This window comes from Dipodomys merriami, unplaced genomic scaffold, assembly GCF_024711535.1.
Source record: "Dipodomys merriami isolate MVZ:Mamm:240054 unplaced genomic scaffold, mDipMer1.0.p SCAF_7, whole genome shotgun sequence".
In the NCBI taxonomy this organism is placed as follows: domain Eukaryota; kingdom Metazoa; phylum Chordata; class Mammalia; order Rodentia; family Heteromyidae; genus Dipodomys; species Dipodomys merriami.
Window position 1 is genome coordinate 5,146,837 of NW_027206290.1, and position 24,447 is coordinate 5,171,283.

Here is a 24,447-nt window from a genome sequence, read left to right on the forward strand (position 1 = left end):
TCTAAAATAATTTGAGGTTATAATGTATGACTTTAGCAAAATGTGGGAAAAATGAAAGAGAATCTGGGATAGAGTCAGGGAGAGTACTAATAAGGAGAAATATATATTTCTAAGGACATATATAGAAGACCAAAACTGATTGCTTATTGGAAAAGTTGTACTACTCAGTAGTGAAATTTATCAGCAGAGTCATAGCTCTATTAATGTTTAAGGATGAAGGGGGGAAAGTATCACGTGAAAAACAATCTCTCTAACTTGTTGGATATATCCAGGTTTCTCAGTGAGTACCTTCTGGGTTATGAAGTTGAGCTCCATTGAGCTGTTGTCATTAAATCTCCCAGCCAAAGTCCCACAACACTTATGAAGAAAAAGGAACAGTGTATTAATTTTTATTTTTCTTCAGTGATTAATTTATTAAGTCCCTACTCTGACTTCCCAGAAATAAGGGTTGGTAACTCAATAGAAATGTTCTCTCAAAGTACAAGTTGTCATGTCCAAAACGAGCTTTACAATGTCGGTTGGGGGGGGGGAAGGAGGGGTAAGGAGAAGGATTGGGATTGGGAGGGAGGGGGGAGGCTGGGAAGGGATGTGAAGGGTAAACAAAGGAGGAGGCTGCAATGCTTGGTAAGAAATGTACGCATTATCCTGCCCATGTAATTGTAACTCCTCTGTACAGTATGTTCACAAATAAAATAAAATTTAGAAAAAAAAAGAAATGTTCTCTCAAGAATCTTTTGGGCTTGTAAACATAGGTCCCATGGTTTCCCTTATTTGCAATATCTGAGTCAAGCAGAAAAGGTCAGATAAGGTGATGTTAGGGAAATGAACCCTAAGATATATATATTCAAATGTTTTTTTTTCTTTCATGAGATTGTTTCTAACACATTTATAAGATGATTCTTTGTTGCTTTGTATGTCCCTCCCCCACAGTATAACCCCTGCTTTTACTGTATTTGATGTTGTTATAATTTGTAGAGGGGAAGAGAAAAAACAAATTGTTTAAATAGGGATACAGGTGGATCCATTGCAACAATGAGACGTACAAGTCGTATGTCGAAAACGAACTTTACATCTTTGGTAGAGGGCGGGGGAGGAGGGTTGGATGGGGGGGGCATGTGGAGGATGGGATGTGAAGGGGAAACAAAGGAGGCTACAATGCTTGATAAGAAATGTACTCATTATCTTGCCCATATAATTGTAACCCCTCTGTACAGTATTTTCACAATAAAAGATAAATAAAAATTTTAAAAAAACAAGTAAAAAAAAGAATCTTTTGGGCTTGAAGACACATAGAGATAAATTGAATAAACATTAGTTAATTTATAGTTACATACCAAGATGAGAGAAAACAAGAGTCTGTGAGAATGCATAAAGTAATGCATAAAGTAATAGTAATAAGTTGAAAGACAAATTGTGTTGGCAGGGAAGTCTTCCTAGTCCAAGTGATGCTTGAGCTGAGCTCATAAGCCATCAATAAGTGCTTGCTAAATGAAGCGTCAGGGAGAGAGTAAAACAGTTGAATTGAAGAGACAATATACAGATTTATTGAAAGAAAAGATGAAAGACTTGCTAGTCATTGGATCATTGTAGCCACAGAGGAGTTAAATCTCTGTGCCTGGAATCATTTGAAACAAGATCTTCAAGTCTAAGACTCAAGCCATGCTATCCTAGTCATTACTTTTTAGCTGACCAAATAAGCTATCCCTTTTGTTTCTATCTCCTTCATGCCTTGAAGTTAAGCGCAATATTTTTTCCTATTAGTATTTTGTTAGTGAACCAGAGTACATCTCTAGCCTATGGAAAAGAGAGAACATTGTTAGAAAACCATGAAAGGCAGTATGATAGTATCAGAGCAACAAGAGACAGAACCCATAGAAACCAGAATAGAGAATTTGGACAAGAAATTTTAGGTGGTTTTTATTTTTGTTTCTAAAGCAATATAATAAAAGTAATTTGGAGAAATTGTATTTAAGTTGGCTATGAAGAAGTCCTTATTGTCTTACACACACACACACACACACACACACACACACACACACACACACGCACACACACACACACAATATGTATTTCTAGAATGGTTAAAAAACATTGAAGGATACTGTGATGTTCATAGGAATAGTTCAGATTGTTGCAAACTCCATCTTCCACATTTCTCTGAAATGTTTATTATTGCAAAGATTCTGGGGCTTGATCCTACAGCTAAATCTAATAGAAATCTCTGGGATGAAGCATGAAGCTCCATTCTAACAAGCACCCTAGAAACATGTGCCCCCAAAAAATAGAGCATTAGAGGACTGAAACGGAAGGAAAAGAGAGTGAAGTCCTGTCAGCCAGCCCAGCTGCTCTCACTGTAATCCACTTGATTATAACACAGCCGACAATGGTTGCCATGGGGATCAAGGGGCAAGAGTAAGCCAGAGACCTCCTTCAAAGGAAGCCACATAAGGGAGAGTAAAACCAGACTTCAGAAATGGAAGACAGGAAAAGTATCATTGCTGCCTTCTGACAATCAGCTAGTTACCAAGAGTAAGCATTAGACTTGTACATATCTAGGATGTATGTCAGTGAGAAGACAGAACAAAGCTAAGGACTGTATAGTAAAGGGATAATACGATGCAAAAAAAAAAAAAAAAAGGAAAGGGACAGATAACTATATATAAAAAAAGTAATTTGATCTACAAAGCTGAAGAAGATATCAGGCTATACAGAATAAACAGTAAACTTGCCATGCAGAATCATGGCATGGCTCTGTGTGTGTGTTGTATATGTGTGTGTGTGTGTGTGTGTATGTGTGTTTGCGTACGTGTGTATATATATCTTTTCTTTTTCTTTTTCTTTTTCCCTAAAGGTATGGAACAAAATAGAAGGGGGTCTGAGGAGAGCAGACAGATGGCATAGGAGTTCAGCCCAGGCAGAGGCTGACTGAATAAAAACAGAGGGGACAGGAATTGAAATTTAAAACAAGAGAGTTCTGAATGTTGGTGAGAAAGGAGAAGAAAGCTAAGGACTTTCAAAGGAAGAAAGTTTTATCTTTGCCTCACAATCTTGACTAGGAAGAGGAACAGAAAAAGGTGTGTGGCATTGTAAGGAATTTTACTTTGTTCTAGTGACCCTTAAGCTTTATACAGATATAAGTATACAAAGACCTACCCAGATAAGGAGATGAGGAAAATAGGAAGATTAACCTTTGATTTCTCCCACTAGGAAATGTAAAACATAATATTCAATACTGTGAAGGTAAACTCTAAACACTTCACTGGATACCAATATATAAAATTGTTTGAATACTATCGAGATTTTTGAAATACATGTGGCTTTGGATGAAAGGTGTTTATTCTGTTATTGCTTTTACATCTAATATTTATAAGCACATTCAGTTCTTCAGCACAGGAGTGCTCACACCAAACAGTAGGGGCATGCTAAACTCGAGACCAGACCTGGAAAGCTTCATGATAATGGCTTATTTAGTTTTTCAAAATCTTGTATTAATAACAAGTGGCGATAAAGCTCATTAAAATTCCTTTTGTTCCTGTTCCATTGCATTGATCTGAAACCATTCTTTCTTCTGACATGATTGAGGCTGAGATCGCCACCTTGTGGATATAGGGGATTTTGCAGACTTTGCAGAGAAATTCTTACGGTTTTTTAGAGAAACAATAGGTTTAGAAGATTTCTACTTAAGACAGAGGATATTTATCAACAGAAAAATCGTAGATGGAAGAAATATACCAACATGCATATTGGCTATAGAATAGGCAACAAAGATGAAGTTTTATTTGTCATAACATAATTAGAAAAGCAGAACAAAAATTCATATTATATTTCATATACTCACAATCACCTGTGTAGAAAGCAATATGGTAATACCGCTTAATGATGCAGGTCTATCAATTTCCATAAAATAAGCATCAAATACAAAACACTTTTTTATATTTAATCTTCCATTTGTTTGAGGGTTTTATATTTAATATTTGGTTGCTTTTCCAGTAGACATAATTTTAAAACAATTTCTAATTCTTTGAAGGAGCATAGTCACCTAATTTCATGACACATATCAGGTGACTCCTTCACTTTTTCATGTTATATTCAACTGTGAATTTCTATGTTGTGGATAATGAAAAAAACACTGAGGATTTGTTCTGCAAAATAATGCATTGGAAACTGTATGTGAAGATTGGGGGAGTAGTCTGCGTGCCCTGTTGAAGAGAGCTAATGCTGAACAGGATGATTATTTGGGTTGGGGAGTTCACTCTTCTCTGCTTCCACAGGCGACTCATTGGCCTACTCAGCCGAGGCATGGAGCACTGCAAGCTTGGCAGCAGAGTTTTCCTCTGTATGTATATTGCCAGGAACTAGAGAGACCTCGTTTTCTGCCTTGACACTGCTGTCTTTTAACTCTGAAAATAAGAAAAGTGCTTCCTGTGTCTCCATTCCTGTGGTCCCCTCTGTGTGTGCGCAACTGTCTTTATCTGAGGGAACATTTTGAATTTCTTTTGAATCATGCACATTACTGTTATTTTCAATACCTATTTCATCATGAGGTAATGTGTTTTGGCTTTCATGGGAAGTTAGGATACCAAAATCTTTAACCATGATGGTGTCAACAGAACCCGAGTCATACAATACATGTGTTTCACTTGGTCCATTTTCCACAGTCTGCTGCCTTTCTTTGGTGGGGTGTTTCATGGCCATTTGTGTGGTCCACATGAACTGACTAGAACTGCTTTCGTCAAGTGCATCTTTGTCTTCTAGTTTTATCTCCAGAGCTTCATTGCCATCATCTCTGGGTAATGCATTTATGCTGTCAATTCCTTTCTCGCTGCTATTGGTAAGAAGCCAAGGAGCTTGCCTACTAACAGGAGAAGAACTCCTAGGCTTGGGAAGCTCTGTTCTATTTTGGAGTGTGATAGAATTTGTTGGTGAGTTGTTCTTGGAGTGTGTCCAAGAAATGAGAGAGGAATCATAAATTTCTGTGTTAGGAAGAGATTCTCCTATACCATGTCCTTCTTTACCCACACAACACTGTTCCATAATTTGATGTGATTTTTTAAAGTTTGCTATTGATATTTTCCCATCATTTCCAAGTTGTCTGTGATTTGAAGTTTTCTCCACACATTGTAACAAAGCTTGATTCTGACCTAAAGTATATTCCCTGTTATTGAAGACAGGTGGGTGTATACCTTCAAGATGTGCTTGCTGCTTAGTCAAGGACAACAAGCACTGACTTAATTGGTTGGTTTTTGATTTGTCCTGGTCTATGTGCTTAGTGGACTCTTTTGCTTTCTGGTCAATAACCTCCCTAGAATGTGGAGATGGTAAAATATTGTTTTCCCAAGTGTCAGGTAAATAACCAGGAAGTTCCAGGTGGAGTTGGGTTGTACCTTGCTCTTGCTCACATGAGGATGAAGCATGTGAGTGGCGGTGCTCATCATTCTTTGGTGTATGCTGAGGTGATGTTGCTACATTCCCATTTGAAACCTGACCAGCTGGGTAACGCCTGCTCTGTATAGAGCTCTGCTTGTCTACAGACAAGGTGTCAGCATGGAGAGAAAGGGTGCGTTTAGTATTTCTTTTGTAATAGGGGGCCTGTTTCAGAGCATGTTTGAGAAACTGTCTTTTTGAAGAGGGTGTAACACAGTTATTACTCTCTGAATGTTGGCAAAAATTCACAAACGATACAGAATTTCTTTTGGCTTTTTCCTCCACAGTTTTGGATAACTTGTTAGGTGGTAACAATACTCGTGTATGCTTCTTTAGAAGTTCTGGCAAGGATTTTTCTGGGTGGACTCTAACTTTCCTAAAAGGATGCAAATGTAATTTAATCCTTTTGATAGATGGCCTAGTTCTCTTGTTCAGAAACTGTGAATCAGCCAACCATTTTCTCTCTTCCTTTTGCTCTCCAGGGTTGTTACATTTGGTGTGATCCGAAGCAGGCCCTTGGTTACTTTGATTTTCCTGCTGTTTCTGATGGGCTAATGCTTCAGTTGATAGCAAGCTATTTTTTGCTACTAAGTCAGGATAATGAAAGCTAGACTTCTTTGTGGAATGCATTTTCTTGATTTTTGTTGATGACCTTGGTAAGCGTATGTTATCCTCACTCATAAGAAATTTTTCTATTGCATTATTAATTTGGATTTGCTCTTTCTCAAACTTGGGACATTCTCTATATTTTGGCTTCTTTTCCTTCATACAATTTTGAAATTGATCACAGGACACATATTTACAGATAAGGGAATTATTTGGCTGAAAATAGGTAGGCTTGCTCCATTTTTCCAGTCTTCGGGGATCATCATAGTTTGATCTCGGTTTGTATAGGAACCTTTGTACACAGTATTCCTTGGGCTCACAAGGCTTGGATGCTGAGCTTGTAGTAAAATGTCTCTTCCTGTGAGGTTGTAAGCCATTGTCTTCTTTCTCTATTGGAGGCTGCCATGATCCATTTGTTAAATGCCTTTCAAGACTTTCTCTTGCCAAGGCTGAAACAGATGTTGCATATATTCTTCTAAATGTGTCCGTGTTGATATCTGCTGAACAATAAATGTGGGAATTTAACACTAGACAGTGCTTTATTATTCCAACCAAACAGATGTGTAGGAACCTTACAAAAATTGCAAAAATTGGCTCCCTTGATTATTAATATTTCCTAATTTTTGGCCAAACCCACTAAAGATACTTGGCCATTTATATGTTTGAAATGATACTCTCTGAGGCCATATTTCAGTTAGCTCTAATGCTAACTTAGAAGTTGTAGAATTAGAAATATAGATGTATTCGCAGTTGATTATGTTTAGATAAGGTGTTGGTATTTTAGCTTTAAAGATGAATAATAAAAAAAGTGGTATAATATTTTTTGCTACACTCATTTTCCATTGAAACTAAAATACTGAGAAAATCACAAATGCAATATTCATGTCACAACCAAATAACCTAAACAAAAGAGAAACACTTTTTGGCTCACAGAAAAGCAAAGAAAACGTTTTTACAATTTCCTTTAACTTAATACAATATTAATAAATATTCATTTAATGAGTAGATATATTGAAAGATAGCCTGGCTTCTATCACACTAATCTTGGCCTGAGAGTTTTAAAAAACACATATAAGTATAATATTAATATATTAAGTAATATTAATAAAATTACTTATATAATTAATCAAGCACATGCTAAGAGCTAAGCACTGTGTTAAATGCTGTTGATTCATTAATTCATTTGATTTTCACAAGAGCTATGACCCAATGGAAAAGTACTGCTATCATGTGTACAGTATATTAGTATACACACACACACACACACACACACACACACACACACACACACACACACATTCTTTTACAGTGGAGCTTGGAGAAGTTAAAATTTCCTCTTACTTAAATGTCAGTTAAATGGTGTGTCTAGGATCTGAACCCAGGTCTGTCTGATAATAAGTTATATCCTCTTAACCATGATGAATATTCAGTATCAAATTATGTCTTATCATTGTACTTCTTCCTGTTTCATGAAACTGTTTTAGTCCGAAGAAAAAGGAAACAGTTTTATTAAGAAGGGAAGAAGAAGAGATGAACTAAGCCCCAGACTGGCATCTAACTAAAATCTACAATCTGTTATCAACCTTGTGTGTGACCTTGGAGAAACTTCTTACTCTGGGTATTATTAGGTTAGACTAGATGAAAACCTTATATTCAAATTATACTGGGGAAAGAAGTTGTGGCCTTTATCAGATTCTCAGAGAGTTCTGGAATGCAAAGATAAACAGAACTGTTTGACTAGATCATCTCTGGAGTCCTTTCCCTCCCTGAAAATCTACAGTTTCTGTATTTCCAAGTTGCAGGGAATAAATATAGAGATGCTGTCTCCTTGCTGACCTCTCTTTTAGAGCAAGTGTGTTGTTGGATGTTTCCCCCTAAATACCTGCCCTCTACAGTTCTAGTGAAGTGTTTCTTGTGTGGCACAGTTTCATACATTTGGTAAAAGTAATTGTATTGCTGGGTGTTGATGGGTCATACCTGTAAACCTAACTACTCAAGAGATCTGAGGATCATGATTCAAAACCAGCCTGGACAAGAAAGTCCCTGAGATTCTTATCTCCAATTAACTATCAGAAAACCAGAAGTGTTGCTTTGGCTCAATGTGGTAAAGTGCTAGCCTAGAGCACGAAAGCTCAGTGACAGTGACCTGGCTCCCTCCAGCCCCACAACTTACCCCAAACAAAACAAAACAAAACAAACAAAAACATAATTGTATTGATCTGGCAAACCTATGTTTCCCATGTGAAATGAGAGACTGGTTTGAAAACAGGGAAGAAACAATATTTTCTTTCATATGAAAGTTTCCCACAGAGAAGTTAGGGCTTAAGACAGATAAAAAAGCTGAAATGAAACTGAGAGGCCAAGTGCTTATTTCTTAAATATTATTTATTGTTTTAATAAAATAAAACCAGTCTAATCTGGTTTCTGAGGTGGATGTTGCTTTCTGTGGCTTAATTCCCTTGAGTCAAATCATCATTCCCCAGAACCTGCCAAGAACTAGAATATGAGAAAATCAGTGGAATAATCTCCCTTCCTGCCTTATGCCACATAGGAAATAGCATACAGTTTCCTTCTTATCCAGTTGCTCCAAACCCCATCCTTAGGGGTGGGTCCCCAAGCTAAGAACTTTTTGATACATCACTTCTGTCATCCCTATTTTGAGAGAAAACTCCACTAGTAGTAAGGCCAATTCCAACAAATGACAGGAACCTCTTTACAGAGCAGCTGTCAAAATTTTCTTTGCAGTCTGAAAACATCGGTACCGTACTGTAGTCAGGAAGCAAAAGGAAGACATTTAATTCATTGCCTCCACCTAAATATTGACATCACCCATGTGCAGTGGGTAGATGTCACGGCCAGATTCACTTGGCTCTCAACATGGGACAATGAATTAAACCCTGACTTTCCTGAACTGGGAAGTTATCATCCTTGACAGCTCAGCAAGCCAAGTATGTTTCTTGACATCATTCCTGAAATGAATCACTAGTGTTAGAAGGCCCATTCTTCTAACATGTCATGCTCCGAGGAGGTTGCTTACTGCAGAATTGGCATTAGAGCTCAAAGGATGTTGGAATGAAAGCTGATACCTACCCTCCCATAAATCTTAACGCTATTGCTATTTAAAGGGCTCTCATTCTTTAAAAAAAAAAAGTGTTAGTTTTTGAGTCTCAAAACTCACTTTGAGTAAACAGAAAATATATTGTAAGCTTTGAGGGCAGAGATGCTCCATCCACACTTGACCCCTCTCCAGGCACAGCAGACTACATGAAGAGAGAGAGAGACAGAAAAGACAGACAGACAGACAGACAGAGAAGGAGAGAGGGAGGGAGGGAGGGAGGAGGGAGGGTTGCTAGTGATTACTATGACATTCTAATGCTGAAGAAATTAAAAGACGTTCCCTCCTTCCAGGATTAAACAGACTGGAATTTTCTAAAGCAAGATAAACTCACCTATGGTTCCTGTTTCCTGCTGTGGCAGGGTTAGAGACTGAACTTCCACAGGCTTGAGATTCCTTATCTTTTCAACTCTCCTTGGACAATCTCTTGTAACTAAGCCTGTATCATTAAAAGCTGCCCTTTTCCCAGGAGGCTCTGAGCATCCTGACTCCAGCAGGCTACCATCCAGGCAAAGCAAAGTGCTGTCTGCCCCATGGTCTTTCCTTTTCAGGTTTCTAAATGATCCGTCAAGGGCCGTGGACTCAGAGGCCAATGTTGCTTGATGGCTGCTTGCCTGTAAAAGTGGCATTTCCTTTCTGCACCCCACAACGGACATGACCTTTATCTCGTTTTCCTGAGTTAAGTGGCAGTTACAGTATCCCAGAGTGTGGTAATTTCTTGCTCCATGAGCACACGGGGATTCATCGAAGGTTCTGCAACAAAGGTTTTCTGATGTGTGTTCATTTGCTTTGCCTTGTTGGAGTTTCCAGTTAAATACAACTAAACCGAGGCAAGTGAGACCAACAGCTCCTGTGGCAAATAGAGAGACCATTAAAAGATAGCATCACAGGAAGGGACATATACATCACAGAATGTGAATTCCACAAATATAAAGGTGAATGGCTTGAAGGGCAGCAGAATGGGTGGAAAGTCCATCACCGTTTGGAAAAATATCAGGCTAGACAGAAGCTATTTTAATTGATGTTGTTCGGCTTTCCAATTTGGAGCTGTCTTTATATATAATAAAAATTATAACAACACCATCTGGGGGTCTCTTTGGTAGGAAATAAAATGAGCTTTTTCATAGAGTACGATTCATTCAAGGCAAAGTGATTCCATGTTTAAATTGTTTTTCTGCCTATGAACCAAAGTTTCTTAATTTCTTATTTCTTTTTCTCATAGTTAATAAAAATATAATATTGCTAGTCTATATTGCTAGTCTATGCTCTGAGAGCCTCATGTATGCTAACCTCCATCCCCTAAAAGATACATTAATCCATACATTTTGCCATATTTTAGTTATCCCTATAGATTTACCAAAAGCCAGTTCACCGACTTCCCTTTAACAAAAAGCCAAACTCCTTTAAACGCAAAATTCCGTATAATCATCATACTATTACTTTCCTTCCTAGCCTTATTTCTCATTATTCCCCACATTTGCTTCAAACTCTAAGGTGTTTTAAAACATAACCTTTTAGCTTTTGCATGAACATATAATGATAGCTTATAACACCTTATCCTGTCGGTGCTTACTTGAATTCTGTTTTTCCTTTACAGTCTAAACCAGTACTTTCTATTTTCTGGATGCTACAATGAGTTTTTGATGTTTTGGTTTGGGAAACTTTTTCCCTCTTATTGCCAAGATCATTCCCTTTCACAAATTGCCATGATCAAATGAATGACATCTAATTGAACAGCCTGGCACTGTCATTTCCTGTGCTAGGCAAGCAGAGCTTGGTTTCTGAGTAGAATTGCAAGGGAAATTGTTTCTCAAAGCAAGCAGGTGGGACTTCTCTTTTCCACCTGGTGATTCCCCATCTTGACAAATGATGCCCTCAATAACCCAGAGCATCAGGCTGAAGTCTCTGAACCATGTCCCCACAACTTCCATATCACAGTTATCTGATTAGTTTCTTAGCATTTGTAACAGTAGAATGTTGTGTTCAGTCATTCATTTTGCCTGTTCACTGTCTGTCCTGCCCTGCTAGAGCTAAGCAGAATGAAGAAGCAGACCTTGCTCCACATTCCATTCCCTTCTCTACTGGTGTCATTACAGGTTGTATAAAGGGGAGCTACCTTTCAAGTCCGTGTCTGCTAACACTCTCTTCAGGAGTGGGGCAAGTCTGTTCCCTACTCTGGAAATAAGAGCAGTTTCAGGTAGGGGGGAGGGAAGAGGGAAAACAGAGAGGTAAAGGAGGGTGAATAAGGTACAAGTAGTTTATTTACATATCTGAGAATAGAACAATAAAACTTTTTGAAATTGTTTTAGAAGATGTAGGAAAGTTAATTAAGAAAGTGTTACAGAGGAAGAGAGAATAATGAGGTACAATATATGTGTGAATAATAATGTTACAATGAAATCCGCCTTATACACCAATAAAAACAAAATTAAAGGAAACAAGATATACATGTGCAGAAAACTATGATAAAACAAATTTCTTTACAATTAATGTACAATCAAAAAATAAAATAAGAAAGGTAAAATAAACTCAATTGGAGAATAGGAGGAAGAAGAATGGAGAGGGAGAATGAAAGTGAATACAGTCAAACTTCTTTATAGCCATTTATGAAAATAGAACAACAAACCAGCTTTATTGTTTTTGGAAACAAAGAGGAGGGAGAAGGGAAAATGATGGATGAGGGAGGGGATGAGGTTTACTTCTCTATCTATCTATCTATCTATCTATTTGTGATCCTACAATGTTACAAAAATCTTTTAATTCACTTAATAGTATATTATTTGAAAGTGCTGTAAAAAGTTACTTGAGCTATATTAAAGTTTAAACTTAATCTCTACTAAGGTGTAGCAAAACTTATAACTATTTTATTCCAGAAATCAGACTTCAGGCTATTCCAAAAAATGATTGGGGTTTTAATATGTTAAAATACACAGAGAATAATATGTTACAATATGGAAAGAGGGAGCGAATAACATTATTGAAACAGTCCATATTTCTTGAATGGAATCAGTAAACTCAGGACTTGAAATGTATCCTAATACATTTCTTGGATGTGCTCTAATAGCTCTGCTTTGTTTCCTCTTTTGTTAAATGGGTATAGTTACTACTACCCAGGATTAAATGAGATAATACGCAATATGCTTACTATAGTGCTTTGATAGAGTAAAGATCAATGAGTTTTCATCATAGTGATTGTGACTACTGCTTATATTAATCCGCCCTCTGCCATGGTGATAAAATGCCTAAGACAATAAAATAATAAGGAGGAAAAGTTTATTTGGGCTCACACTTTCAATCCACAGTTGGTGGATTCTGTATTGGGAGGCCTGTGATTATGACAGATCATCATCGCAGGGAGCTTGTGGTAGACCAAGGCTTCTCACTTCGTGGCAGCCAGGAGGCAAAGAGTCAGAGACAGAGACCTGGGTCTCAATTTTCCCTTCAAATATGTGGCCCAATGACGTGACTTCCTTCCACAAGGCATTGTTTCCTAATGCGTCCTGCAAGCTAGTGAACAAACCTTTAGTATACAACCATTTAGGTACAAACTCAAATTGTTATTAAAATCCCAAACAAATCATGAAGAGACTATTTTGTTTGACTAAAACAGTTGCTGAAGCAAATAGTAAAGACCCAATTTTAAAAAGTGCCCCCTTTTCTGAGAAAGACATCATTCAGTCAGGCCTGGGTGCCTCCTAATGGTAATCCTCACTACTTTAAGAGGCTGCGATCCAGAGCACTATGGTTTGAGGCCAGCTGGGGCAGAAAAGTCCACTAAATTCCATCTCCAGTATAACCAGCCAAAAGCAGGGCTGAGATAATTTAACTGGTAAGAAAACCAGCCTAGCGAGCTTGAGACCATGGATTCAACCTCAGTACTGCAGCAGGGAAAAGAAAAAGGGAAAGGAAAAGGAAAAGGAAAAGTACTTACATAGGGTTCCTTGCATACCTGCAAAGCCCAGGACGGTCATCAGGGCCACGTCCTGCCCTGGGAGAAGAGGACGTCTGTCCTTCACAACCAGAGTGGGGTCAGGAGCCTTGGGTTCACAGTTGCTCTCCGACAGCCTCAGCACACTCTTTGGCAGGGCCCCGGCTCGAGTAGCCGGCACACAGTACAGTTCCTTGGCATTCAGGAGTGTGTGAGCAGAAGACTTGGTGTAGTTTCTCAGGAAGCGGGCCAGGGGGTGGAGATCGCAAGAGCAGCTCCACTGGTTCCTATCTAAGCTGAGGAGGCTTAAATGCTTCAGTGGAGAGAAAACGTCAGGCATGTGGACCAGCCTATTCCGGGACAGGTCCACTTCCTGTAATTGAGGCAGGGGCCGGAAGGCATCTTTCTCAATGAAGGAAATTAAGTTGTTAGATAAATCCAGATGCCTGAGACTGTGGAGGTTGGAACCTCTGAAGGACATGTCGGTGAGATTGGTGATCTGATTGCCATCCAGCTGGAGCCGGGTCAGAGCCTTAGTGTGGTGGAACCAGGCCCCTCTCAAGGTGTGGAGGGCGTTGTTGCTCAGTACCAGCACCCTCAGACTATACAGCTTGCTGAAGGTATGATCCTGGAGAGAAGAACTAGAAATACGGTTGTGCTCCAGTAACAATGTCTGCAACTTCGTAAGACCATATAGAGCATCTTCCTGAATGCCCTCAATACCATTCCTGCCCAGAGAGAGCAGGGCAAGATTAAACAAGAGAGACAGATTTGTGCTCTCTACAGAGGAGAAGTAGCCATCGGTGACAATTAGAACCCGCGTGGTCACAGGGACTGCTGTGGGGAAGAAAAGCAGAGACTAGAGACAGGATGCACTTGAGTGGCAGCGGAGCAGTGAAAAGAAAAAGAAGGCATGGATACCTTCTGAGCAATTGCATGCCCTGGATTGGAACAATAAACACAATGAAAATGATTCTCTGACTTCTAAATTTGAGAGGAAGCTGGCAATTTGTCAGAATGATGGATTTTTGTAATCTCTGTGACTGTGACATATTTGTTTGAGAAGCATAAACCCATCTGTCCCTGTGGATGTCAATATTAATTCAGTGTTTGAGATTATCCTCATTGATGTTGTTTTGAAGGTGGTTTTTCAGGCATCCTCCCTTTGAAGATGGGTACTCACTGGTCCCTGTTCTGTCTGCTGTACCGATTCACCTAGGAGCTGAGCTTAATTCTAAGTTTCTAACACCCCTCACACACACACACACACACACACACACACACACACACACACACACACACACATACACACACACCCTAGCAATGTGTATTTATGCTGTGGAGTCAATCATCTCTCAAACATAAAGGGGTGGGTGAGGGGCAGTGTGGGTAATGAGAAAGGGAGGTTGGTTTCTGCATTTTTACCTTGAGGCTAAAAAAAGTTGGCAACTTAGTAAGGATCTATATTCTCTCCAGACAACCTGAAGATCTGTCAGTGGGGTTCTCATTATAGTCGGGGCCACCTTGGCCTCCTGTCTTCTATCTGTTGCCTCCAATAAAGCCCATCATGTGATGACAGGTGGTACTCAGGACTTCCAACTGTTAAATCCCTTCACCGTAATCACCTCAGAGCGATCACTGCTCTGTCATTAGAAATCAAAGCGTTTTAACTCAATAAAGATGTATTATAATCAGGAGTTATTGTAGCACATCTTTATCATGCTAAAATTGTTTTGACTGCAAATGACAGTGTCATAAAAATGAGGGAGTCCATTGTCCCTGGGTGGTCTACAGGTGATATTAGAACAGTCAGCCATAGTGGAAGCACATTGCAATTCCCTTATGAAATTCAGACTTCAGAGCTGAAACAAAGAGATTTAAAAAAAAGTAAAAGACAAAGAAGTCTCTGAGTGCCTTCTTTTGGAAGAATTGCTTTTCTCCCAGTAGCAAGAAAGATTAAATCAGGGAGTTGTTTTGTTTTGTTGTGTTGTTTTGCTTTTGTTATTGATTATTTGAATTCTATTAATCCCAGCCAGTTTGTCACTTGGTTCTTCTCATTGTTTTTGATATGAGATGCATGAGTTTTGTTTCTATGGGCCCTCCAGTCCTTTGGGGATTTGTGGACTCTGAATGAGCAAGCTATTATTTCTGTCAATTACTTCTTGTCTGGAACTAGACAGGAGCTACTACATGTGGCATTCTGTGAATGAGGAATATGTAAAGTGTAGCAGTGTAGATGAAAAATGTTTGCTTCATATACACATCAACTATATCGGATCACACACATGCCAACAAAGAGAAAACCTGTAAAGCCAGGAAAGTTTAGAGGGTTGAAACTTTAGTGTGTTTAAGTGCCTTCAACCCTGATTGGGAGCAATATACATGCCAACTAACCTTGAAACCTTTTCTCATTTGTCATCAATGATGATAATGTCTACCTCCTAATTCTCACAGCATTTGGGGATTTTAGAAATGAAAGAAATGATCTGTTTTGACTCTGCCATAACTCAGGCTGACTGAAAATTTCCCACTGGCAGAATGATAGAACTTATAGCTTGTTTATCTCTTCTTGGATATCAGAATGTAAATCACATTCTCCTCAAATTTGTTAATAAGGTGTCTTATTAAATTGTTGACTTAAGCAAGCAATATGTAATGAATACAGGCAGTGTATCTTGTTAGCATTTCTACAGCTCATTTACCACCAATAAAAAAAGACCAGACTTTCAAAATGAGATGTACTGTGATAATAATCTGTTTCACTGGTACATCACTTAATCTTACTAATGCTGAACAATTTCAGTTCAGGTTTCTGATTCATTCAAATTTTTTCAGCTGGTGAATGGGTTCAAATGTGAACAAAGTATGGGCAAAACCAGAATTAAAATAATTGAATTTTTGTTTGTTTGGTGGAGTATGTAGCTGTATTAAGTGGCACAACTTTTTGCAATGAAAGCATCTTTATTACCTCTGAAAGTCTTACTACTCTATTAGTTGAGATAATCGGGAAGAAGAAAATAAAATACTGTTCATAGTCTCCTTAGTCACTGTAAAAGGTAGAATCCGTAAAAGTTTGCATCTTTCACACTGGAGACAGACAGCAGTCAATACAATGACAGGCAATGGCCATGAGTTGGCCAGACACTCTGCCCACTCTGCTTTTTAGGGTTGTTGGTTGTATTACCTACTACGTAGGTTAGCTGGTGACAGAGGGTTACATCTCTAGAGCATACCACACAGGACTCAGGGCATGCTGCCACCAACCGCAGCATTATGGCAAAAAGGATGAGCCATCCACCTGAAAAGAAAGCAGAGAGTAGTGCACATCATGATGCTGGCACTTATTATTCATGTTTTCAGGAGATACAGATCCTGAGGCATTCCTGTGATGGCTGCTTTATAATAAGCACATAACTATTCCCATAAGAAGCCAGTCAAATGGCCAGAATGCTTATTTTATGTAGAATTTAAAATGAAATGTTAAAACATTTGACCATAATTTGAGAGAAATCATATCCAGGACATGCCCATTAGTACAAGCTAGAAAACAAGTGAAGTTACTTTGCTAAACACTTTCCAGTTTGTAATGAATCACTATATCTAATCTTCTTAAGCTGTAACCTAATTGGAGGCTAAAGAAACAGAAGCTCAGAATAATATATAAACTATTTAAAGACACATAGCTAGTGGTTATTGAAACAAGTCTTTTAACTTTGTTCAGTTGAAGTTAATCTCAAGTTTGGTATCTTGCATAATTACTAGTGAATTATTTTATTCTTTACAGATTTAGATGCCACATTTAGGGTGAAAAAGGATGTAGGAAAATGAAGATCACAAACCCTACCTAGTTTTGCATTCAGCTCTGCTATTTGCTGGTGATAATATTTTTGCTAAATTATTTGTTTTTTTTAAATTTTTTCATTTTTGTGAAATTCCTATAGTACAGACTATTATGGGAGTAAAAGGAGATACTCTAAGTATTCAGTAAGTGTTAAAATTTACCATTATTTCTATGTTTCCTAATCTCCCTTAATTATAAACATCATTTAAATCTTAGTTTAAAAAGCCCATTCCTTTATAATGGATTCCTTGCTGCAGTAATATTTTTATTGCTATAGTTTGAACTTGAGGTCTCATGGTTCCTTGGCCAGCACTCTGACAATGGAGCCATGTCCCCTTCAGTTATTTTTCAGATCAGGTCTGTGTTTTTGCCTGGGGCAGGTTTTGAACAATGCCTTTACTTCTGCTCTACTGTAGCTAGACTTTGTACCATCATACTAGATGAGCTTGATTTTTTTCCAAGAAAATAAAATAAAAACCAGAAAACATAAAGCAGTTTGTAATAAATCCTTCACCCCACACTATGTGATAGACCTCAAACAAAATAAAATGTAACTAAAACAAAATTAGTGTATCATTGAATCAAAAATATTTAGAGTACCCTCTGTAGGCAAGACTCTGCTTATGGCACTGAAGATAGAGGAATGGACATCACACCCCTGCCCTGATAGGATATACATTCTATAAGGAAATGTCAACAATAAAGGACCAGCTAATTTGTACTAGAATGTACTATAATGCATTATAAACAATGATATCTGAAATCATTTATTACATAATAATAGTTATTATGCTCTGGCAGCTTTGTATTCTTTCCTCTGTCATTTTCAAGAAAGTAAATTTCTCAGAATTTTAATTTTTCCTTGAGATGCAGGAACTGTTTCAGAAAAGAGAGAATAAAAACTTATTTCATATCCTTTCTTCCTACTCCCATCCAAGACTTCCTTGATTTAGTTATTCTCTGGTGCCTTCAGAGTTTAGAGTTGTTACCTATGGACGGGTTAATGTTATATAAGCTACTTGACCATTCAAATTCTAGATGTATTTCAAAGGCAGATCAACTTATGTTTTACTGAGGGATTGGATACACATCTAACCAATGGTTTGGGACCTCTGTAATATACAAGGATGTGATAGCTGTTTACTGAAATACAAGAGACTATAAATGCATTTGAGTACATGTGTGTATTAGAATTCAGAAGAGAACACTCATCTGGAAAATTGCATAACAGTTTCGTTCTAAGATATGAGCCTGAATTAATTCTTCCTCAGTTTGATTCTGAATTGGGGAGTTAGGAGGCTCCAATTCTGAGTCCTGGAACAGTTCAACACTTGAAGATAGAAAGAGTGATGGTATGAAATGAAGTTCATCCCACTAATGAACCAATAAGAGAACTTCAAATACAACTAAAAAATTACATAACAGAAGAATGATCATTTATTTAATGAGATGAACACTGAAATTTAACTTTGAATTTAGCAATGAGGAGGTATTTATTCCCTTGACAAGAATATTTTAGCAGAATGTTGTAGGAGAAAGCTTGATTTGTATAGCGAGATTGAGAAAGGGGTAAGTAGAGACAGCAAATTTAGACAACTTGTTAGAGCACTTTTTCAGTAAACATGAACAAAATAGTAGAGTAGAATTTTGAGGAGGAATCCACACAAGAGTTATATCTTTTTGCTTTTAAAATGAGAGAATATATAGATTTTTTTATGTTGGCAGGGAAAGTGAGAAGAGTAATTATGCAAAAAAGTAGAAGAGAGAATTATTGCTGGAGCTCAAAGTGAAGGAGTTGTCCTCATATAGAAATTTGTTTGCAGAAACAAAAGTGTAGGCAGATTGTGTACTTTAGACATAGGTAAAAACGTTCAAGTAGTAAGTAGTAGGAGCTAGAGTTTGAGGGGAGCATGGAAGGTGTAAAATAGCCATCAAGGGTGTGGAAGAGTAAGTGAGCTACAAATATGTGATAAACTTTCTGTGATGCACCAAGGATCCACTTAGTATTAGAAGGTAATATTTTTAAAATAAGGACAGTTAGATTTAATGAATATAGGAATATTCTCAACAGTACACAAAATGCAAGAGAGTCATGCTGTGTAGAAGGGAGTGATAATAGGAAGTGATAGCTAATGAATTCAAGGTAGCTAATGGAAAAGTAAGAAAATGAGATGACAGGGCTGGGAAGGTGGCTCAGTGGTAGAGTGCTTGCCTTGCATGCATGAGGCCCTGGGTTTGATTCCTCAACACCACATAAGCAGGAAAAGCCGGAAGTGGCGCTGTGGCTCAAGTGGTAGAGCGCTAGCCTTGAACTGAAGAGCTGAGGGACAGTGCCCAAGTCCAGAGTTCAGCCCCCACAACCGACAAAAAAAAAAGGAAAAATAGAAAATGAAATTACAGTAAAAAGTTGATAAGATAAGCAATAGAAGGAATAGTGGGTATATAGATTGGTAGATATATCTAGATAGATAGATAGATAGATAGATAGATAGATAGATAGATAGATAGATAGATAGATAGATAGATAGATAGATCATAGATAAATACTATTTAGTCAAGGTAGTAGCCAAGCAAAGAGAGAGAGTGTAGAGTGTCTGACAGAGAGTGAATAGGTAGAGAAGACAGAGGGCTCTTCTGGCCATGTTAAAAAATAGGCAGGGACTAGGATATAACCTGGACTTGAGTGACTCTGTGGAGAGAGAGAGAGAGGATATACTTACTGGAGAAAAGAAGGCAAAAAACCAGAAGTATAAAACTTTTTATTTTTTTCTGCCAAGGACCATTTGAATATGTATGACATCATTTGAGAGCCATTTAAAATCATGGATAATAAAGGCCCAGGAAAGTCTTATGAGTGAGCTAGTTATTAAAACTTTCAAAGAATGGGGGAGATAGACATTGAAAATAATAACAAGTCGGTATATAGTTAGGGGAGAAAATGTTTCAAAGTAGCAGTGATAGCAAGAAAGACATAGGCCCTCACTTACCCACTTCTCATCATACCAACTTACAGGAGTGTGCTCCAGAAAACAGCTTCCACATAAGAGGGCTCTGGGGAACCACAGTGTCCTCAGGGAGGGCTGGATATTAAGGGAGAAATTGTTCTACTAAGAATCTAAATTAGTTGGATGCTGTACCTGAATGTTAAATTGGTCTCTCCACCTCCTGGCAGTGAAAATTTCATAAAAGGAGAAATGAGAGGATATATAGTCATTAGGAGCTGACAAAAGAATGATCTAATTTCTTTAAAAGGGACCAATATTTTCTCAAATTCTCCAAATTCTTTCTGTAGATCCATAAGCTTGCACATGCAACAAATCTTGAAATACAATCAGAATAGAGAATGTTTATGTAACATCGAGGCCCATAGTTACCAACATCTTTTATTGAAGTTTTTGCAACTAAAAGATTTAAACCCTAAACTAAGATTTAGATTTGAGGTTTCTATCTTGACCTTAGTTTTACATGTGAGATGTCTTCTCCATTGTGAAGTTAATTACAAAATTAGATATAATGGTTCCTTTCCATTACATACATGTGCAGCGTAAGGCCCTGAGATAGTTAATAGTTCTTAATATTCACTTTTATTCTTCTTGAAGAAGAAAACCTGCCATTTAAAAACATGCAAAGCTAATTAAAGCCTTTTCACTATTTCATTATCTGAATGTAGTTGCAAATTTTGACTTAAAACTCTTATCAGAAGAAGCCTAGTGTCCTGCCAGGAACAGCAAATGAACATTCAATTAACACTTCAATACAAGGTTATTTTAAATAAAAACATACTTTATTACTAATCTCATTCTTTACAAATGCAAATACTCAATTTTAAAACCCAAAGAGTTTCCTTCCTTTTATTCTTAAGAGGAAAAAAAAAAACCTCTTTTCTTTATTTGCAGGGAAGACCTGAGTTTTCTGAAGTTGTTACAAAGTTGGAGGACTGTCTCTGCAACATTGAGGTAAGAATTTTACCTTCTGCAATATGTTCATGAAAAAGCTGAGGATTGCTAAGGATGTCAGGGGATGTAGTTACTTAGAGACCCATAATCCCATTCATTTGTATCCTATTCCTGAAACCATATAGTAGACTGAGCCGAGTTGATGGGCTCTATAAGGAAAGAAGCAGTACATTCAGAGTGAATTTGGGTAATTCCTTCAAATAATCAGGCAAGCCAATAGTAGCAGTGATGCTCAGTTAACACAAGTGATGTACAAGCCTCATGCTGGTGGCACATGTCTGTAATTGTAGCTACTCAGGAAGCTGGGATCTGAGGATCATGGTTCAGAGCTAGCCCTGTAAAGAAAGTCCATGAGACTCTTATCTTTAATTAATCACACACACACAAAAAGCCAGAAATGGATCTGTGTCTCCAGAATCCCTGACCACAAAAGCTCAAGATAGCACCAGGCTCTGAGTTCAAGCCCCAGAACCTGCACAAAACAAAACAAAATGTTATATTAAAATTTATTCACAATAAATAAATAATTTTGTTTTTTAAATAATTTTGTTTATAAAAATTCCTAGATACAGTGAAATATAAGCTAAATGTTAAGCCATTGCTCATTTATGTTCAGTGAGAAAGGAAAAAATGTCACTAAAATAATGCATAAATTAGTTGGAAGGCATTGATTTCATACCACAGATATGTTACAGAAAGTGATATGTGTTGATAATCAGGCTAATGGAGTTTTCTTCCTTAATGTCAAGGAGCTATTTGCTTTAATTGTCTCTATAATTGCTTTAATTTGTTATATACCTGGCCAGGAGATAGCATTTTAGTGAAAGAGCTAAAACAGGAACAGCAGTTCAAAAATAATATATTTAAAAATGAACAGAAGGAGGGGGAGAACATCCCACATCTCGGATCATAGCTATCTCAACCTAATTTCAAAGAGGAACTATCCAAATAAAGGTTTCCTTCCTTAGTCTACATCTCAGTTATGATAAAGAATCCAGCTAAATAGGGCTTCAAGTCTGCAGGTTTAGCCTGCAGTCAGTGTCTTTATCTCCTGACCCTACTAAAACTTCTAAATAAGAAGCCCTTCAAATAGAAAGGGGATTCATAGCCTCATTTGTGCTCTCTTTGGTATTGAAATTTACAGCAAATGGGGGGATATAAGTTTTTCTGGTGAGTTTTCAAGAGCCCATATAGGTAAGGATATTTGCCAGCCGACTTGGGTGTACAAAGATACCTTCAGGATTTGTGTTCCAAATTTTCTCTCTCTTGGAATTGTGTGGAACATGAGATATATCCCATAAGAAGGGTGAGATAGTGATCAGGAACAATGGTAGGATGCTAGGCTAGCTTTCCTTATTATATTGACCAAGCCTCTTAGAATACTCTTCTCCTCAGAGAGGAGTTTGTGAAAGATAGCAAAGAGAATTTTCAGAACCCACTTGCACTAATGGACCAGTTAGCTAAAGGACAGTGAGTTGTGCAATCTCATTAGTCTGTTCTCTCCACTTTTCAGTCACTTAGAACAAGGTCAAGAAGGAGCTGTCAGCTGGGTGCCAGTGGCTCACGCCTATAATCCTAGCTACTCAGGAGGCTGAGATCTGAGGATCTCCGTTCAAAGCCAGCCCAGGCTGGGACGTCTGTGAGACTCTTATCTCCAATAAGCCATCAGAAAATAGGAAGTGGTTCTGTGGCTCAAGTGGTAGAGTGCTCGCCTTCAGCTGAAGAGCTGAGGGACAGTGTCCAAGCCCAGAGATCAAGCCCCATGACCAACCAAAAAAAAAAAAAAAAAGGAGCTGTCCCTCACAGTGAGAGGACAGAAAATAGTTGAAAGCAAGATTCTAGAATATATTGAGAGATGAAGCAACAGGTATGTCTGTTGGTATAAATTTAACAGGAAAAATAGGATGCTGTGCCCCAGAGTGAAAGAAACCATAGTGCAAGTATGAAGTGATGGAGACAGAGATGTAGCTTAGAAACTTCATGACTGTTAAGAGAAGAATCAGCTTATTGGCAGGTGGAATGGAAAGTGGTTGTCTTGTTATAGAACAAAAGATAAAATCACTTCCTGTTCTGACATGGCCAACCAAAATGGCACATCATTCCATCTCTGAATCTTTTAAATGAATGATAACAGAGATTCACTTTTTTAGAAGAGTTCAAAATAGTGAATAAGTTGAAAATTGTGTAATATAAGAACAATTGGAGGAATCAGTGATGCTTACCATGCAGAAGGGATCATTAGGTGAATTGTCAAACAGGTAGTTTTAAGCTATCATGTCACCAAGGAATTGTCTTGGTTCTCTTTGTGAGAACCCTGTTACAGCAATAAAGAATGCTTCATCTTATGAAATGATAAGTGTTCTTGGAAAAGTGTTTAAGTCCCTATTACATCAAAGGGATAATTTTAGCTACAACTGCAATTTTGCTGCCATAATGAAGATTGTTGAGAATCTTTTAATCATTGAATAATAACTTTTAAAATACCTATGCTATAAATCTGTCTTGGATTGTTTGTGAAAGCATGACAATAAGTTTAACAAACAATCTCAAAATAAGTTAGTCAAAAAGCAAATCAATGTGGAGTCTTTTGAGGAACCTCATACTGCTTTCCAAAGTGGTTGAACAAGTTTACACTCCTACCAACAATGAAGTAAGGTTCCCATCTGGCCACACCCCCTCCAGCATCTGTTGTTATTAGAGTTCTTGATTATAGCCATTCTAACTGGGGTGAGGGGGAATCTCAATGTTGTTTTGATTTGCATTTCTTTTATGGCTAGAGAGGTTGAGCATTTCTTCATGTGTCTATTGGCCATTCTTATTTCCTCTTCAGAGAAGTTTCTCTTTAAGTCTTTAGCCCACTTATTTATCAGGCAGTTGTTTTTTTGAGGATTTGTTGTTGGGGGATTTAATTTTGTGAGTTCCAAGCATATTTTAGATATCTGTTATATGGCTAGTGAAGATCTTCTCCCAATCCATGGACTTTCAATTAATCTTGCTAGCTATGTCCTTTACCATGCAGAAGCTCTGCAATTTCATGCAATCCCAGTTGTCCAACCTTTCTTTGATTTGTTGATTTTCTGGGTCTCTATTCATAAAATTTGGCTTGTGCCAAAATTTCTCCACATAGAGCTCCCCTATGACCCAGCAATCCCACTTTTGGGCATTTACCCAAATGATCACAAACAAGACCACACTAAAGCCACCAGCACAACTATGTTTATTGCAGCATTATTTACCATAGCTAAGATATGGAACCAACCCAGATGCCCCTCAGTAGATGAATGGATCAAGAAAATGTGGTATACATATGAATTCTATGCCTCCATCAGAAAGAATGACATTGCCCCATTTGTTAGAAAATGGAAAGACTTGGAAAAAATTATATTAAGTGAAGTAAGCCAGGCCTAAAAAAACATAGGTCCCATGGTTTCCCTTATTTGCAATAACTAGTATATGTCTGGGATAAGTAGAAAAGGTCAAAAGCTATGTACATATGACCAGATAAGATAAAGTTAAGCAAAATGAACCCCAAGATAGGGATACAAGTGTTTTTTTTTCCTTGCTTGATATTGTTTCT

General features: G+C 37.8%; 2 protein-coding genes across 6 annotated transcripts in view; one reads left to right on the top strand and one right to left on the bottom strand.

Annotated features, from left to right (window-relative positions):
• Positions 1-24,447, top strand: part of Tnni3k (TNNI3 interacting kinase) — a 281,405-nt gene that overhangs the window by 204,296 nt on the left and 52,662 nt on the right. For all 5 annotated transcript variants that reach the window (XM_070007290.1, XM_070007288.1, XM_070007293.1 and 2 more), the window contains one exon: positions 20,811-20,870. In XM_070007290.1, the coding sequence (XP_069863391.1) occupies positions 20,811-20,870 (60 nt within the window). The remainder of the gene's footprint in view (positions 1-20,810; positions 20,871-24,447) is intronic.
• On the bottom strand, positions 4,285-16,345 carry Lrrc53 (leucine rich repeat containing 53). Its single transcript, XM_070007742.1, has 4 exons — positions 16,258-16,345; positions 13,095-13,910; positions 9,500-9,995; positions 4,285-6,547 (listed from the first exon to the last, which is right to left on the bottom strand). The coding sequence occupies exons 1-4, from the start codon at positions 16,343-16,345 to the stop codon at positions 4,285-4,287; spliced, it is 3,663 nt and encodes a 1,220-aa protein (XP_069863843.1).

Bases quoted from the DNA above. Each gene is read 5' to 3' on its own strand.
- Lrrc53 (XM_070007742.1), bottom strand. From the start codon at position 16,345: ATGCTGCGGTTGGTGGCAGCATGCCCTGAGTCCTGTGTGGTATGCTCT. The intron at 9,996-13,094 runs GTATGCAAGGAA...TATTTGCCACAG, and splicing joins GACCGTCCTGGGCTTTGCAG to GAGCTGTTGGTCTCACTTGC. The intron at 6,548-9,499 runs GCAGGAAACAGG...AGTGTTAAATTC, and splicing joins CAGTCTCTAACCCTGCCACA to CCACATTTATTGTTCAGCAG.